Source organism: Mya arenaria, chromosome 16 (genome assembly GCF_026914265.1).
Source record: "Mya arenaria isolate MELC-2E11 chromosome 16, ASM2691426v1".
Taxonomy (NCBI): Eukaryota; Metazoa; Mollusca; class Bivalvia; order Myida; family Myidae; genus Mya; species Mya arenaria.
This window is the reverse complement of record NC_069137.1, coordinates 13,795,532-13,813,589: the sequence shown is the minus strand read 5'-3', so window position 1 is coordinate 13,813,589 and position 18,058 is coordinate 13,795,532. Positions and strand designations below refer to the sequence as shown.

General features: G+C 39.8%; 1 protein-coding gene across 1 annotated transcript in view; it reads left to right on the top strand.

The window, feature by feature from the left end:
* The window catches only part of LOC128222566 (protein-glucosylgalactosylhydroxylysine glucosidase-like), a 37,798-nt gene extending 23,571 nt beyond the window's left edge, over window positions 1–14,227 (top strand). Inside the window, exons 10-12 of the mRNA XM_052931644.1 lie at window positions 2,512–2,637; window positions 5,035–5,192; window positions 13,936–14,227. Coding sequence (XP_052787604.1) covers window positions 2,512–2,637; window positions 5,035–5,192; window positions 13,936–14,185 — 534 coding nt within the window. The 3' untranslated portion in view covers window positions 14,186–14,227. The remainder of the gene's footprint in view (window positions 1–2,511; window positions 2,638–5,034; window positions 5,193–13,935) is intronic.
* The last annotated feature ends 3,831 nt before the right edge of the window (window positions 14,228–18,058 follow it).

Below are 18,058 nucleotides of genomic sequence, written 5' to 3'. Positions count from 1 at the left end.
ATTTTATATTTAGTAAACATATAGTAAACGACAGCCTTTGAACATATGAGCGATTTTCACAACGCAACACATATTCTGTGTCTAAGTAAACAGACTACTTCATACTTAAAATACACTGAAATATTTTTCATAACAGATTGGAGAATTGAAAATCGGATCGTTCGAAACATCGGTTCCCTCGAGGTTTAGGCTCGGTCCCCGGCGACCTCGAGCGATCGCAGTTTTGCTGTGTAATTTTGTTTTGACTACAAACATGCGTATATATATTTGACACTTAAACGCTTTTTTGTTTAATAGCCAGCACTATTAATCATACTAATGTGTAAAAGACTCGTGATTGTGTTGCAAAATGAACACCGGGAATTATTTATCCATATGTAATTTCGAGGGTGAAATTGTGTATATTCACCATAAAAGATTGTTCGCCTCCTTCAGTTAATAAATCCATAATCATGTAATCCAAAGTATGTCCTTGTAGCATCGACACTTAAGCCAAAGCTGTATGTCCTAGAAGCATGGGAAAGTAAGTCAACGGTGAAGTAAGCCACAGCTGTATGTCCTAGAAGCATGGGAAAGTAAGTCAACGGTGAAGTAAGCCACAGCTGTATGTCCTAGAAGCATGGGAAAGTAAGTCAATGGTGAAGTAAACCAAAGCTGTATGTCCTAGAAGCATGGGAAAGTAAGTCAACGATGTAGTAAGCCACAGCTGTATGTCCTAGAAGCATGGGAAAGTAAGTCAACGGTGAAGTAAGCCACAGCTGTATGTCCTAGAAGCATGGGAAAGTAAGTCAACGGTGAAGTAAGCCACAGCTGTATGTCCTAGAAGCATGGGAAATTAAGTCAATGGTGAAGTAAACCAAAGCTGTATGTCCTAGAAGCATGGGAAAGTAAGTCAACGGTGAAGTAAGCCACAGCTGTATGTCCTAGAAGCATGGGAAAGTAAGTCAACGGTGAAGTACACCAAAGCTGTATGTCCTAGAAGAATGGGAAAGTAAGTCAACGGTGTAGTAAGCCACAGCTGTATGTCCTAGAAGAATGGGAAAGTAAGTCAACGGTGTAGTAAGCCACAGCTGTATGTCCTAGAAGCATGGGAAAGTAAGTCAACGGTGTAGTAAGCCACAGCTGTATGTCCTAGAAGCATGGGAAAGTAAGTCAACGGTGAAGTAAGCCACAGCTGTATGTCCTAGAAGCATGGGAAAGTAAGTCAACGGTGAAGTAAACAAAAGCTGTATGTCCTAGAAGAATGGGAAAGTAAGTCAACGGTGAAGTAAGCCACAGCTGTATGTCCTAGAAGAATGGGAAAGTAAGTCAACGGTGTAGTAAGCCACATATGTATGTCCTAGAAGCATGGGAAAGTAAGTCAACGGTGAAGTAAGCCACAGCTGTATGTCCTAGAAGAATGGGAAAGTAAGTCAACGGTGAAGTAAGCCACAGCTGTATGTCCTAGAAGCATGGGAAAGTAAGTCAACGGTGAAGTAAGCCACAGCTGTATGTCCTAGAAGCATGGGAAAGTAAGTCAACGGTGAAGTAAGCCAAAGCTGTATGTCCTAGAAGCATGGGAAAGTAAGTCAACGGTGAAGTAAGCCACAGCTGTATGTCCTAGAAGCATGGGAAAGTAAGTCAACGGTGAAGTAAGCCACAGCTGTATGTCCTAGAAGCATGGGAAATTAAGTCAACGGTGAAGTAAGCCACAGCTGTATGTCCTAGAAGCATGGGAAATTAAGTCAACGGTGAAGTAAACCACAGCTGTATGTCCTAGAAGAATGGGAAAGTAAGTCAACGGTGTAGTAGGCCAAAGCTGTGTGTCCTAGAAGCATCAACAAGTACGTCAACGGTGTAGTAAGCCAAAGCTGTATGTCCTAGAAGCATGGACAAGTAAGTCAACGGTGAAGTAAACCAAAGATGTATGTCTTAGAAGCATGGGCAAGTTAGCCAAAGCTGTATTTCCTAGAAGCATTGACAAGTAAGTCGACAGTGAAGTAAACCAAAGCTGTATGTCTTAGAAGCATGGGCAAGTAAGTCAAAGCTGTATGTCCAAGAAGCATCGGCAAGTACGTCAACGGTGTAGGTAGCAAATGGTGAATGTCCTTGTAGAATGGACATACAAATCAAAAGCCAAAGGTATCTTCTTGTAACACGGACAAGTCAGCCAAAGGTGTATGTCCTCGTAACAAAGGTCCATGAAACTTGGGCAAGTCAGCCAAAGGTGTATGTCCATGTAACACGGGCAAGTCAGCCAAAGGTGTATGTCCATGTAACACGGGCAAGTCAGCCAAATGTGTATGTCCATGTAACACGGGTAAGTCAGCCAAATGTGTATGTCCATGTACCTTGTGACATATCTATTGTTGTAACCACCTCATAAAATCTTACATGTTAACCCACACAGGCAAGACGGTAGGGCCTGTCATGAAGTGGGGGGTGTTTGCCTTTGGCGGGCATTTTAGTTGTGACTACCATATCATATCTCTTTTTGTAACCTAATTAATAGTTTATTTTTTGACCTTACAGACGACAGGGGCGGGGCCTGCCATGACGTGGGGTATGTTCGCCATTGGTTGGCTTGAGCTAAATCAGACTGACAGAGCGGAGGGACTCTTCTTCCGGCAGCTGCTGAACAAATATGGAGCTTTCAATGTATGATTAGTATGTTAATGAAAATTATTATACGATTCCAATAAGCAGTGACAATCTTTTGTAATACAAGTAACGCATATCGCCTAGATGATAACGCTGTATCATATTGTAAAAATGTGTTAAAAATCTAACGTGCATCGCCATCCTATCTACATTTTAACAAAACGTGTGGAACATCTCGTGTAAATCGATGGCCTATTAACACTTTATTTAATAAACATAGTCGGCAATCATGGTACTTATTTCTGGTAAACTTTATCCATACCGTTGGAAATTTGACATCATCTTGTTGATATACATATAGATGTATAAGGCAGGGGTGACTACTCTTCTTTCAATAAAATCGCATGTTACAATTAGATATTCTTCAATATTAGACCCTCTACTGTCAGTTGTCTCCGCAGACGATTCGTCTAATTGAATTGACTAGTTTAAAATGTTTAGTGATTAGGCTCAAGACCACAACATTTATCTGCCCCCCCCCCCCGTTGACCCGGATGTTAATACAGAAAGAGGAGTGCCTGTGTTCAAGTATCAATATTTTATTAAAGTTGAATGAAAGGCAAGAAACTGGTGGCCTTTTTGCATAGAGTTTAACATAATTTGACACTGTATTGCAAAAACTGATAGTTTTCAGTGTAAAAATTGGAAAAATCATTGCCTGTGGAACTATGTAAATTGGTTGTTTGTAGCCTTATTCTGTATTGACCTCAGGGTCATGTATTACTACTAATTTTGTGAGACAACGCATTGGTCAACCCTATGTTTTCTTGTGATTAAATTTTGTGTCTTGGATTGTTCTACAGCAGCTAGTTACTTGTTTTTCAATTGGAACTGTTTAAAAGTGAAAAGCCAGGTTATTGTCTATATGAAACATATAGTAAAAATAACTGTGGTCTCACGCCATTAGGCGGATCGAGTTCAATTTGAGCATTTCTTTTCGGACACACATTAGTATGAGTGTCTGTGCATATGTGAGAGTCATTGGCTAGTTTTCCGGGGGAGATTTCCTTGCGGAACCAATGAAACTGCCTCATTTATTTATGACTACAAGATTTTCGTAGCCAAATCGCCCGAGGTACACATCGAATCATAACGCAGTAGTGTATCAGGTTTTTTCGGATGCTGACATTTTAACATGTTCAACATCTAGCGTTTATCGCTGGCATGTCTGCATGTTAACAAAATATGCTTATCATCTAACATAGATCGGTAACCTTTCTATATTTTGACGAAATATGATTTAGCGTAGATCACTAGCCTATATTTTAACAAAATATGTTTATAATCAAGTGTAGATTGATGACCTATATTTTCTCCCACCTCAGATAAATATATCCATTAATTTAACCATGCTAGTAATTCTTATTTTGCCCACGGGCGAAGATAAAATGCCCGTATGGAACTTCTTTTAATGGTCACCACATTGTTATTACCTCCCTTGTTGAAGACTGTCGTCTGTAGCGTCTGTTTGAAGCGCATCATGGAAACCTTGTCTTGTGGCAATATTTAGAACGCTAGTTAATTATTTTACGCTTCAAATGTCACCAGAAAAAAGTTTCACGCACCTTTCAAGAAATGATGCTTCACTCTTCTTAGAACTATTTTAAGACCGATAAGACAGTTTACATACTCTGAATCACTGCGCTCATATCCATGACAACCACTAATTATCGCATATCCATACGCAATTAGTTTCACTAAGCACAAAAGAGTTCCAGCAAAAAAATACATTTTTACTTAATTTTGTTTAACTGAGGTGGGAGAAAAAGCATCTACCATAGCCGCTCGTGTAAACCTCGTTTCCACAAAACACCCTATGCTCGGGTCGGAATGAACCTATCTTACACTCTCGGCCATGGAAGATACTTATAATCTAGCTTAGATCGATAGACCATATTATCTAGCGTCGATCGATAGAATATATCATCTAGCTTAGATCGATGGCATATATTATCTAGCGTTGATCGATAGGTTATATTATCTAGCGTCGATCGATAGCCTATATTATCTAGCTTAGATCGATAGACCATATTATCTAGAGTCGATCGATAGATTATATCATCTAGCTTAGATCGATGACATAAATTATCTAGCGTTGATCGATAGGTTATATTATCTAGCGTCGATCGATAGCCTATTTTATCTAGCGTCGATCGATAGGTTATATAATCTAGCGTCGATCAATAGGTTATATTATCTAGCGTCGATTGATAGCCTATTTTATCTAGCTTTGATCAATATGTTATATTATCTAGTGTCGATCGATAGCCTATATGTTTTTACCAAATATGTTTATCATCTAGCGTAGATCGATAGCATATCTTTTTTTTTTTGAAAATAAAAAAATAGCAGCATAACAACTACAAAAACAAAAAATACATTTATTTTACTAAGATCTGGACTGAGGATGCGGACGGCGGCGGTGTAACCAACTTTATCACGGGCCAGGGCGGCTACCTGCAGTCCATCATCCACGGATACGGGGGCGTCCGTCCATACGCCGACCGCCTCGCCCTACACTGCCGCCCTGTTCCTGGCTCAACAGGCATCAGGTAGAATAAACCTGGGAGAATATTACAGGTCCCGTTAATTAATTAACGCGGTTAAAAGGTTGGTCTTGTGTTGTTATTTTTCACATAAAAGCAGCATCATATTTATATGTGAAGAATATACCCTCAGATTTCTTATTTAAATAATTAACACATACATCATAGCCAATGTCAAGGAATCTCCTTTACCAGCCTTAATGTATCAGCTATTTAAACATGCTGTAGTTCAAAGAATTCAAAGTTCATTAGTTTAAACTTTAAACTGCATTTAAACACCGTTTATCCGAAACTATCGCTATCAAAAAATATTTCGGTCTAGATTTTATTAATATTTCACGTCACCAATAATTTACGTAGGCCGTCATTTTCTAATAAAATTAATATTTGTTAATCCGAAATATCGTTTATCTGGGTCCAGACTACGTCGGATTAACAGGGTTTTAATGTAATTCACTATTCACTTTTATATAAAAATACCACTAGTTTAGGCCTGCAAATACTTTTATAAAGTAATGGACTTTCCATTGTGAAATATATTTGAAAACTTGGTTTCCTGAAATAAAACAAATCTTGGTGAGCATGTTGCGGGATGCCCCTAGAAACATCGAGCCTTATTTGTAACAATAAAATGTCATAGTCAATGGGGGAATGACGACGGAAGATTTGTTATATTTAGCTGTGTGAAGTTAGCTAAACATACGACATTGGACATTCAAGATCGAATGTTGTGCTGGCACGACATTGGACATTCAAAATTGAAAGTCATGCTAGCACGACATTGGACATTGGACATTCAAAAATGAATGTTGTGCTGGCACGACATTGGACATTGGGATTTCAAAAATGAATGTCGTGCTAGCACGACATTGGACATTGGAATTCAAACTCGAATGTTGTGCTGGCACGACATTGGACATTGGACATTCAAAATCGAATGTTGTGCTGGCACGACATTGGACATTTAAAAACGAATGTCGTGCCAGCACGATTTTGAATGTCCAATGTCCAATGTCGTGCCAGCACAACATTCGATTTTGAATGTCCAATGTCCAATGTCGTGCCAGCACGACATTCATTTTTGAAATCCCAATGTCCAATGTCGTGCCAGCACGACATTCATTTTTGAATGTCCAATGTCCAATGTCGTGCCAGCACGACTTTCAATTTTGAATGTCCAATGTCCAATGCCGTGTCAGCACAACATTCGATTTTGAATGTCCAATGTCCAATGTCGTGCCAGCACAACATTCGATTTTGAATGTCCAATGTCAAATGTCGTGCTAGCACGACATTCATTTTTGAAATACCAATGTCCAATGTCAAATAGCTTATCTGTGTGAAGTTAGCTAAACATACGACATTGGACATTGGACATTCAAGATCGAATGTTGTGCTGGCACGACATTTGATATTGGACATTCAAAATCGAATGTTGTGCTGGCACGACATTGGACATTCAAAAATGATTGTCGTGCCAGAACGACATTGGACATTGGGGTTTCGAAAATGAATGTCGTGCTGGACATTGGAAATTCAAAATCGAATGTTGTGCTGGCACGACATTCAACATTGGACATTCAAAAGTGAAAGTCGTGCTGGCACGACATTGGACATTGGACATTCAAAAATGAATGTCATGCCAGCACGACATTGGACATTGGGATTTCGAAAAGGAATGTTGTGCTGGCACGACATTGGACATTGTACATTCAAAATCGAATGTTGTGATGGCACGACTTTGGACATTGGACATTCAAAATCGAATGTTGAGCTGGCACGACATTGGAAATTGGACATATAAAAGTGATAGTCGTGCTAGCACGGCATTGGACATTGGACATTTAAAATAGAATGTTGTGCTGGCACGACATTGGACATTGGGATTTCGAAAATGAATGTCGTGCTAGCACGACATTGGACATTCAAAATCGAATGTTGTGCTGGCACGACATTGGACATTGGACATTCAAAATCGAATGTTGTGCTGGCACGACACTGGACATTGGACATTCAAAAGTGAAAGTCGTGCCAGCACGACATTAGACAATGGACATTGGGATTTCGAAAAGGAATGTTGTGCTGGCACGACATTGGACATTGGACATTCAAACTCGAATGTTGTGCTGGCACGACATTGGACATTGGACATTCAAAAGTGAAAGTCGTGCCAGCACGACATTGGACATTTGGATTTCGAAAAGGAATGTTGTGCTGGCACGACATTGGACATTGGACATTCAAAATCGAATGTTGTGCTGACATTGGACATTCAAAATCAAATGTTGTGATGGCACGACACTGGACATTGGACATTCAAAAGTGAAAGTCGTGCCAGCACGACATTAGACAATGGACATTGGGATTTCGAAAAGGAATGTGGTGCTGGCACGACATTGGACATTGGACATTCAAAATCGAATGTTGTGCTGGCACGACATTGGACATTGGACATTCAAAAGTGAAAGTCGTGCCAGCACGACATTGGACATTGGGATTTCGAAAAGGAATGTTGTGCTGGCACGACATTGGACATTGGACATTCAAAATCGAATGTTGTGCTGACATTGGACATTCAAAATCAAATGTTGTGCTGGCACGACATTGGACATTGGACATTCAAAAGTGTAAGTCGTGCCAGCACGACATTGGACATTGGACATTGGGATTTCGAAAAGGAATGTTGTGCTGGCACGACATTTTACATTGGACACTGGGATTTCGAAAATGAATGTCGTGCTGGCACGACATTGGACATTGAACATTGGGATTTCGAAAATGAATGTCGTGCTAGCACGACATTGGACATTGGACATTCAAAATCGAATGTTGTGCTGGCACGACATTGGACATTGGACATTCAAAATCGAATGTTGTGCTGGCACGACATTGGATATTGGACATTCAAAATTGACTGTCGTGCTGGAACGACATTGGACATTGGACATTCAAAAATGAATGTCGTGCCAGCACGACATTGGACAATGGGATTTAAAAAATGAATGTCGTGCTAGCACGACAGTGGACATTCAAAATAGAATGTTGTGCTGTCACGACATTGGACATTGGACATTCAAAATCGAAAGTCGTGCTGGCACGACATTGGACATTCAAAAATAATGTCGTGCTAGCACGACATTGGACATTTGGATTGAAAAAATAAATGTCGTGCTCACACGACATTGGACATTGGACATTCAAAATCGAATGTTGTGCTGGAACGACATTTGACAGTTGACATTCAAAATCGAATGTTGAGCTGGCACGACATTGGACATTCAAAATAGAATGTTGTGCTGGCACGACATTGGACATTGGACATTCAAAATTGACTGTAGTGCTGGAACGACATTGGACATTGGACATTCAAAAATGAATGTCCTGCCAGCACGACATTGGACAATGGGATTTAAAAAATGAATATCGTGCTAGCACGACATTGGACATTCAAAATCGAATGTTGTGCTGTCACGACATTGGACATTGGACATTCAAAATCGAAAGTCGTGCTGGCACGACATTGGACATTGGACATTCAAAAATGAATGTCGTGCTGGCACGACATTGGACATTGGACATTCAAAATTGACTGTAGTGCTGGAACGACATTGGACATTGGACATTCAAAAATGAATATCCTGCCAGCACGACATTGGACAATGGGATTTAAAAAATGAATATCGTGCTAGCACGACATTGGACATTCAAAATCGAATGTTGTGCTGTCACGACATTGGACATTCAAAATCGAAAGTCGTGCTGGCACGACATTGGACATTGGACATTCAAAAATGAATGTCATGCCAGCACGACATTGGACATTGGGATTTCGAAAAGGAATGTTGTGCTGGCACGACATTGGACATTGTACATTCAAAATCGAATGTTGTGATGGCACGACTTTGGACATTGGACATTCAAAATCGAATGTTGAGCTGGCACGACATTGGAAATTGGACATATAAAAGTGATAGTCGTGCTAGCACGGCATTGGACATTGGACATTTAAAATAGAATGTTGTGCTGGCACGACATTGGACATTGGGATTTCGAAAATGAATGTCGTGCTAGCACGACATTGGACATTCAAAATCGAATGTTGTGCTGGCACGACATTGGACATTGGACATTCAAAATCGAATGTTGTGCTGGCACGACACTGGACATTGGACATTCAAAAGTGAAAGTCGTGCCAGCACGACATTAGACAATGGACATTGGGATTTCGAAAAGGAATGTTGTGCTGGCACGACATTGGACATTGGACATTCAAACTCGAATGTTGTGCTGGCACGACATTGGACATTGGACATTCAAAAGTGAAAGTCGTGCCAGCACGACATTGGACATTTGGATTTCGAAAAGGAATGTTGTGCTGGCACGACATTGGACATTGGACATTCAAAATCGAATGTTGTGCTGACATTGGACATTCAAAATCAAATGTTGTGATGGCACGACACTGGACATTGGACATTCAAAAGTGAAAGTCGTGCCAGCACGACATTAGACAATGGACATTGGGATTTCGAAAAGGAATGTTGTGCTGGCACGACATTGGACATTGGACATTCAAAATCGAATGTTGTGCTGGCACGACATTGGACATTGGACATTCAAAAGTGAAAGTCGTGCCAGCACGACATTGGACATTGGGATTTCGAAAAGGAATGTTGTGCTGGCACGACATTGGACATTGGACATTCAAAATCGAATGTTGTGCTGACATTGGACATTCAAAATCAAATGTTGTGCTGGCACGACATTGGACATTGGACATTCAAAAGTGTAAGTCGTGCCAGCACGACATTGGACATTGGACATTGGGATTTCGAAAAGGAATGTTGTGCTGGCACGACATTTTACATTGGACACTGGGATTTCGAAAATGAATGTCGTGCTGGCACGACATTGGACATTGAACATTGGGATTTCGAAAATGAATGTCGTGCTAGCACGACATTGGACATTGGACATTCAAAATCGAATGTTGTGCTGGCACGACATTGGACATTGGACATTCAAAATCGAATGTTGTGCTGGCACGACATTGGATATTGGACATTCAAAATTGACTGTCGTGCTGGAACGACATTGGACATTGGACATTCAAAAATGAATGTCGTGCCAGCACGACATTGGACAATGGGATTTAAAAAATGAATGTCGTGCTAGCACGACAGTGGACATTCAAAATAGAATGTTGTGCTGTCACGACATTGGACATTGGACATTCAAAATCGAAAGTCGTGCTGGCACGACATTGGACATTCAAAAATAATGTCGTGCTAGCACGACATTGGACATTTGGATTGAAAAAATAAATGTCGTGCTCACACGACATTGGACATTGGACATTCAAAATCGAATGTTGTGCTGGAACGACATTTGACAGTTGACATTCAAAATCGAATGTTGAGCTGGCACGACATTGGACATTGGACATTCAAAATAGAATGTTGTGCTGGCACGACATTGGACATTGGACATTCAAAATTGACTGTAGTGCTGGAACGACATTGGACATTGGACATTCAAAAATGAATGTCCTGCCAGCACGACATTGGACAATGGGATTTAAAAAATGAATATCGTGCTAGCACGACATTGGACATTCAAAATCGAATGTTGTGCTGTCACGACATTGGACATTGGACATTCAAAATCGAAAGTCGTGCTGGCACGACATTGGACATTGGACATTCAAAAATGAATGTCGTGCTGGCACGACATTGGACATTGGACATTCAAAATTGACTGTAGTGCTGGAACGACATTGGACATTGGACATTCAAAAATGAATATCCTGCCAGCACGACATTGGACAATGGGATTTAAAAAATGAATATCGTGCTAGCACGACATTGGACATTCAAAATCGAATGTTGTGCTGTCACGACATTGGACATTCAAAATCGAAAGTCGTGCTGGCACGACATTGGACATTGGACATTCAAAAATGAATGTCATGCCAGCACGACATTGGACATTGGGATTTCGAAAAGGAATGTTGTGCTGGCACGACATTGGACATTGTACATTCAAAATCGAATGTTGTGATGGCACGACTTTGGACATTGGACATTCAAAATCGAATGTTGAGCTCGCACGACATTGGAAATTGGACATATAAAAGTGATAGTCGTGCTAGCACGGCATTGGACATTGGACATTTAAAATAGAATGTTGTGCTGGCACGACATTGGACATTGGGATTTCGAAAATGAATGTCGTGCTAGCACGACATTGGACATTCAAAATCGAATGTTGTGCTGGCACGACATTGGACATTGGACATTCAAAATCGAATGTTGTGCTGGCACGACACTGGACATTGGACATTCAAAAGTGAAAGTCGTGCCAGCACGACATTAGACAATGGACATTGGGATTTCGAAAAGGAATGTTGTGCTGGCACGACATTGGACATTGGACATTCAAACTCGAATGTTGTGCTGGCACGACATTGGACATTGGACATTCAAAAGTGAAAGTCGTGCCAGCACGACATTGGACATTTGGATTTCGAAAAGGAATGTTGTGCTGGCACGACATTGGACATTGGACATTCAAAATCGAATGTTGTGCTGACATTGGACATTCAAAATCAAATGTTGTGATGGCACGACACTGGACATTGGACATTCAAAAGTGAAAGTCGTGCCAGCACGACATTAGACAATGGACATTGGGATTTCGAAAAGGAATGTTGTGCTGGCACGACATTGGACATTGGACATTCAAAATCGAATGTTGTGCTGGCACGACATTGGACATTGGACATTCAAAAGTGAAAGTCGTGCCAGCACGACATTGGACATTGGGATTTCGAAAAGGAATGTTGTGCTGGCACGACATTGGACATTGGACATTCAAAATCGAATGTTGTGCTGACATTGGACATTCAAAATCAAATGTTGTGCTGGAACGACATTGGACATTGGACATTCAAAAGTGTAAGTCGTGCCAGCACGACATTGGACATTGGACATTGGGATTTCGAAAAGGAATGTTGTGCTGGCACGACATTTTACATTGGACACTGGGATTTCGAAAATGAATGTCGTGCTGGCACGACATTGGACATTGAACATTGGGATTTCGAAAATGAATGTCGTGCTAGCACGACATTGGACATTGGACATTCAAAATCGAATGTTGTGCTGGCACGACATTGGACATTGGACATTCAAAATCGAATGTTGTGCTGGCACGACATTGGATATTGGACATTCAAAATTGACTGTCGTGCTGGAACGACATTGGACATTGGACATTCAAAAATGAATGTCGTGCCAGCACGACATTGGACAATGGGATTTAAAAAATGAATGTCGTGCTAGCACGACAGTGGACATTCAAAATAGAATGTTGTGCTGTCACGACATTGGACATTGGACATTCAAAATCGAAAGTCGTGCTGGCACGACATTGGACATTCAAAAATAATGTCGTGCTAGCACGACATTGGACATTTGGATTGAAAAAATAAATGTCGTGCTCACACGACATTGGACATTGGACATTCAAAATCGAATGTTGTGCTGGAACGACATTTGACAGTTGACATTCAAAATCGAATGTTGAGCTGGCACGACATTGGACATTGGACATTCAAAATAGAATGTTGTGCTGGCACGACATTGGACATTGGACATTCAAAATTGACTGTAGTGCTGGAACGACATTGGACATTGGACATTCAAAAATGAATGTCCTGCCAGCACGACATTGGACAATGGGATTTAAAAAATGAATATCGTGCTAGCACGACATTGGACATTCAAAATCGAATGTTGTGCTGTCACGACATTGGACATTGGACATTCAAAATCGAAAGTCGTGCTGGCACGACATTGGACATTGGACATTCAAAAATGAATGTCGTGCTGGCACGACATTGGACATTGGACATTCAAAATTGACTGTAGTGCTGGAACGACATTGGACATTGGACATTCAAAAATGAATATCCTGCCAGCACGACATTGGACAATGGGATTTAAAAAATGAATATCGTGCTAGCACGACATTGGACATTCAAAATCGAATGTTGTGCTGTCACGACATTGGACATTCAAAATCGAAAGTCGTGCTGGCACGACATTGGACATTGGACATTCAAAAATGAATGTCGTGCCAGCACGACATTCATTTTTGAATGTCCAATGTCCAATGTCGTGCCAGCACAACATTCGATTTTGAATGTCCAATGTCGTATGTTTAGCTAACTTCACACAGCTTTATAAATATAAGAAGCAATAAATGTTATTCCTCACAATCAGTAGATTTATCTGGATTTGAAACGTTTCTTTCTAAAGAACTCTTTGTCAAGCGTTCGCTGAAAGATGCCAATATCGCAGTAAATCAAATAAAAGTAATGAAAGAAAAAAACCTTGTATAAAATAATATTCCCTTTTTTAGAAAACATCTGTGCTCAAATAAAAACACAGACTATTTCCAAGGTAACACTATTCCATAAAAGCTCGTCTGTTAGTAAAGTTATAGTCTCTTTGCTCTTATAATATAACATGGTAGTCGAGAACAACTTGAAAATTTGAGCCTTTTATCTTAAAAGCTCTATCGTTACTTCTTTTTTTATTATTTGGTTAGATGATATTGTTTGCGATTTTGTTTATACCTTATACCTCTACAAATGAGACTGAACTACACTTGATAGGCCGTTGAGAAAGCCTAAATGTAGTAGTTGTTTGCCGTCTATAAATACTAAATTTCTTATCTTTCTCAGCATCGTGGGACTCGATTACCTTGGAAACAGTTTGGACATTTCCTGTGATGACAGAATCACCAAGGTTGTCCGAACATCTCATGGGCGACAACTCTATCTCTACACATCGCTAACAAGGGAGATAATTCCTTTGAGACCTGGCGTTCCTGTGGACTTGCCTAGCCAGCCGCTGGCTATTAGCAGTTACCAGACCTTAAAATTACCCATTGGACAGTTCGGGGTGAATGTACCGGTGGAAATAGTTGGATAAAACATGTACTTTTTGCCATATAATAAAAACTTCAAACTTGAATTTGAGATTTGGTAGTTAATATGATTCGAATCGAAATGTATCGCAAAAGAATCACATGCAGTGTCATGGGTGTATACCACAATTGGCCGCTCGTTCAGAACTTTGTTAAAGTTAACGACGTGATTAGCGACAAAGTTAAGTTGTTTATATTTAACGTGAAATAGTTGATGATATGATCATATATTTAAATGCTATCAGTTCACATGAAACAGTTGCAACAGATCTTCGTAGAAAAACTCCTGTTTCTATTAAACTTCCTGAGCAGAACAGATATGAAAGTAAACAATGATGACGTTAATAACGGGGTTAACGGCATCGTTGTTAATTTTTAAACCTGAAATAGTTGGTATGCTCATATATCTAAGATACAACCAAGTACGTAACAGCTAAACCAGTTGCCTCAAATCTTGTTAGAAATACTGCAGAGCACAAGTGTTCTATTTAACTTCCCGAGCAGAACAGATTCGAAAGTCAACAAGGGTGTCTTTGATGTAAGTTTTTCACTTGAAACTTAGTACTTAGTACACGTGTTGTACATCCATATGACAATTAAATAAGCCATTACTTATTAACTACCACGATCTATCGATTTTGTTCGTAAATTATAATTATTTAAGTGTCAAAGTTACTTATTTTCCTACATAAAAAAAATATTTTAGTGGATTGAGGATAAGCAAGTACTAGTATCTAAAATAAAAAACAAATTTAAGAAACTAAAGAATATGACATTCATGAAGTTTATTGAATTAAGATTGAAACGGGCTCTGGTGTACTCAAAAAACAGTGGCACGGAGGTGACATTCGCAACACTTTGTTTATATTATGGCCACAACTTAGTAACTTGAGGCCAAAACTTATTAAATCGTCGCCACAACTTAGAAACGTGTGGCCACAACTGAGTAACTTGTGGCCACAACTTATTAAATCGTCGCCACAACTTAGAAACGTGTGGCCACAACTGAGTAACTTGTGGCCACAACTTATTAAATCGTCGCCACAACTTAGAAACGTGTGGCCACAACTGAGTAACTTGTGGCCACAACTGAGTAACTTATGTCCACAACTTATTAAATCGTGGTCACAACTTAGAAACGTGTGGCCACGACTTCGTTTATTCAATCAAAACATCATCGTTTCACCTTTGCCGTTTTATTGTAATTATACAGTTAGCAACCCTGGTACTAAAACGCCATTCGTACCTAGCAAAAGTGAATAAAAAGGGCGTAGACAGGGAAAGCCTTATATCAGATTACTTTCAGGAAGGCATTTCTTATGCTAATATTTTAACCGTTTTGAGAAAAAGTCATATAATTCAAATTAGTTTACGTCATTTGCACAGAGCACTTAGATCGTTGACGTTAATACAGTGACGCTCGTTCTGTTTGTGACTTCGTTGTCAACACGAGCGAACATTCTAGACGTACTCATGGTTACAGAGTTATGCGACAACGATGCTTGGGGAATGGATTGATCGTTAGATTTGAGTTTATCATCCATGTCCATAACCATGACTCGCCACCATGACAGCATTCCATCCTCTTTCTTTTCCCTGTTACTTCCATCAGGACAAAATAAAGCCGGTATGTACAGGAAATATCCGGGGTATCCATAGTACCATACTATCAACAGTAAAAGCCATAAAGACTCAAAGATGAATCAGCTGTTTTGATTGGCTAAACTACGTTGTGGCCACAGTTACTAAGTTGTGGCCACAAGTTACTAAGTGGTGACCTCAAGTTAATAAGTTACTAAGAGTGGTGGCCTCAAGTCACTAAGTGGTGACCTCAAGTTACTAAGTTGTGGCCACAGTTACTAAGTTGTGGCCACAAGTTACTAAGTGGTGGCCTCAAGTCACTAAGTGGTGACCTCAAGTTACTAAGTGGTGGCCACAAGTTACTAAGTGGTGACCTCAAGTTAATAAGTTACTAAGAGTGGTGGCCTCAAGTCACTAAGTGGTGACCTCAAGTTACTAAGTTGTGGCCACAGTTACTAAGTTGTGGCCACAAGTTACTAAGTGGTGGCCTCAAGTCACTAAGTGGTGACCTCAAGTTACTAAGTGGTGGCCACAAGTTACTAAGTTGTGGCCACAAGTTACTAAGTGGTGACCTCAAGTTAATAAGTTACTAAGTGGTGGCCTCAAGTTACTAAGTGGTGGCCTCAAGTTACTAAGTGGTGGCCACAAGTTACTTAGTTGTGTCCTAAGTGGTGGCCACAAGTTACTAAGTTGTGGCCTCAAGTCACTAAGTGATGGTTACAAGTTACTATGTGGTGGCCTCAAGTTATTAAGTGGTGGCCACAAGTTACTAAGTGGTGGCCACAAGTTACTTAGTGGTGTTCTCAAGTTACTAAGTGGTGGCCTCAAGTTACTAAGTTGTGGCCACAAGTTACTAAGTGGTGGCCTCAAGTTACTAAGTGGTGGCCTCAAGTTACTAAGTGGTGGCCTCAAGTTACTAAGTGGTGGCCTCAAGTTACTAAGTGGTGGCCACAAGTTACTAAATGGTGGCCTCAAGTTACTAAGTGGTGGCCTCAAGTTACTAAGTGGTGGCCACAAGTTACTTAGTGGTGGCCTCAAGTTACTAAGTGGTGGCCTCAAGTTACTAAGTGGTGGCCTCAAGTTACTAAGTGGTGGCCACAAGTTACTAAGTGGTGGCCTCAAGTTACTAAGTTGTGGCCTCAAGTTACTAAGTGGTGGCCACAAGTTACTAAGTGGTGGCCTCAAGTTACTAAGTGCTGACCTCCTGGAAAGAAACTATTATAATCCTTGCATAGGTGTTACTTAAAGAGACTTGTTCATGATTTATAGTGTCAGCTATAAAATATAATCATTTCAAGTAAAATGTAAACAAAAACACGTATAAAACATCATCAAAAATGAAATAAGCTATTTTGTTAACACATATCTAAAAATTGACAGAAATGCTTCATTTTGCCGAGAAAGGCTAATAACGCTATTGAAAATTGAATGAATTTAGAATTCTGTTCAAAAGACTTTATGCGTTTAATAGTATGTTGTTTGTTGTTTGTCATAAAAGCAACTAAAAATATTCGGTATGAACCAATTAATATATACCACAATTAATCAGTGAACGAGTTCCTGTTATTAAATGTCTGAAAATGGAATGGTTCATACGCACAAGGCCGATAACTCTGACCTTAAAATGTTGAGAAGTTCTGCCCCCTTTCGACAAACATTAACAAAAGAACGTTGTAATCCGCTTGTGATACCCTTGTTTGGTAGTTTCAAACTTTCGTATTGTGTGACTAGTTTAGAATTCAACTCTTGAACGTCATTTGGCTAGTTAAAACTCGTACCGACCGATGTTGAAAATTGTTCTACATGATTCAGTACGGTTGATCTGTCAGGGTGTCGTTGATAATATTTCTTTAAGTTGACAAACAAACAAACAAACAAACAAACAAACAAACAAACAAACAAACAAACAAACAAACAAACAAACAAACAAACAAACAAACAAACAAACAAACAAACAAACAAACAAACAAACAAACAAACAAACAAACAAAACAAAACAACAACAACAACAACAAACAAACAAACAAAACAAACAAACAAACAACAACAAAAACAACAAAACAACAAAACTAAAAACAACAAGAACATCTTTGCGCTGATGCAGTACAACTCTATTTGAAACCGCAAGAGAGTTGGTTTGCCCAATGACACAAACTGGTGGACCTGGCCTTTTTTCTAAAATAGGTGTCTGAGAAACGTACAATATTTGCCTTTGCCTTTTAACTTTATTGACCACGTTTTTCTCGCATGAGTTCTTTTACTAACACGAGATTTTCGTGCCGAGCTTATATGTGGGA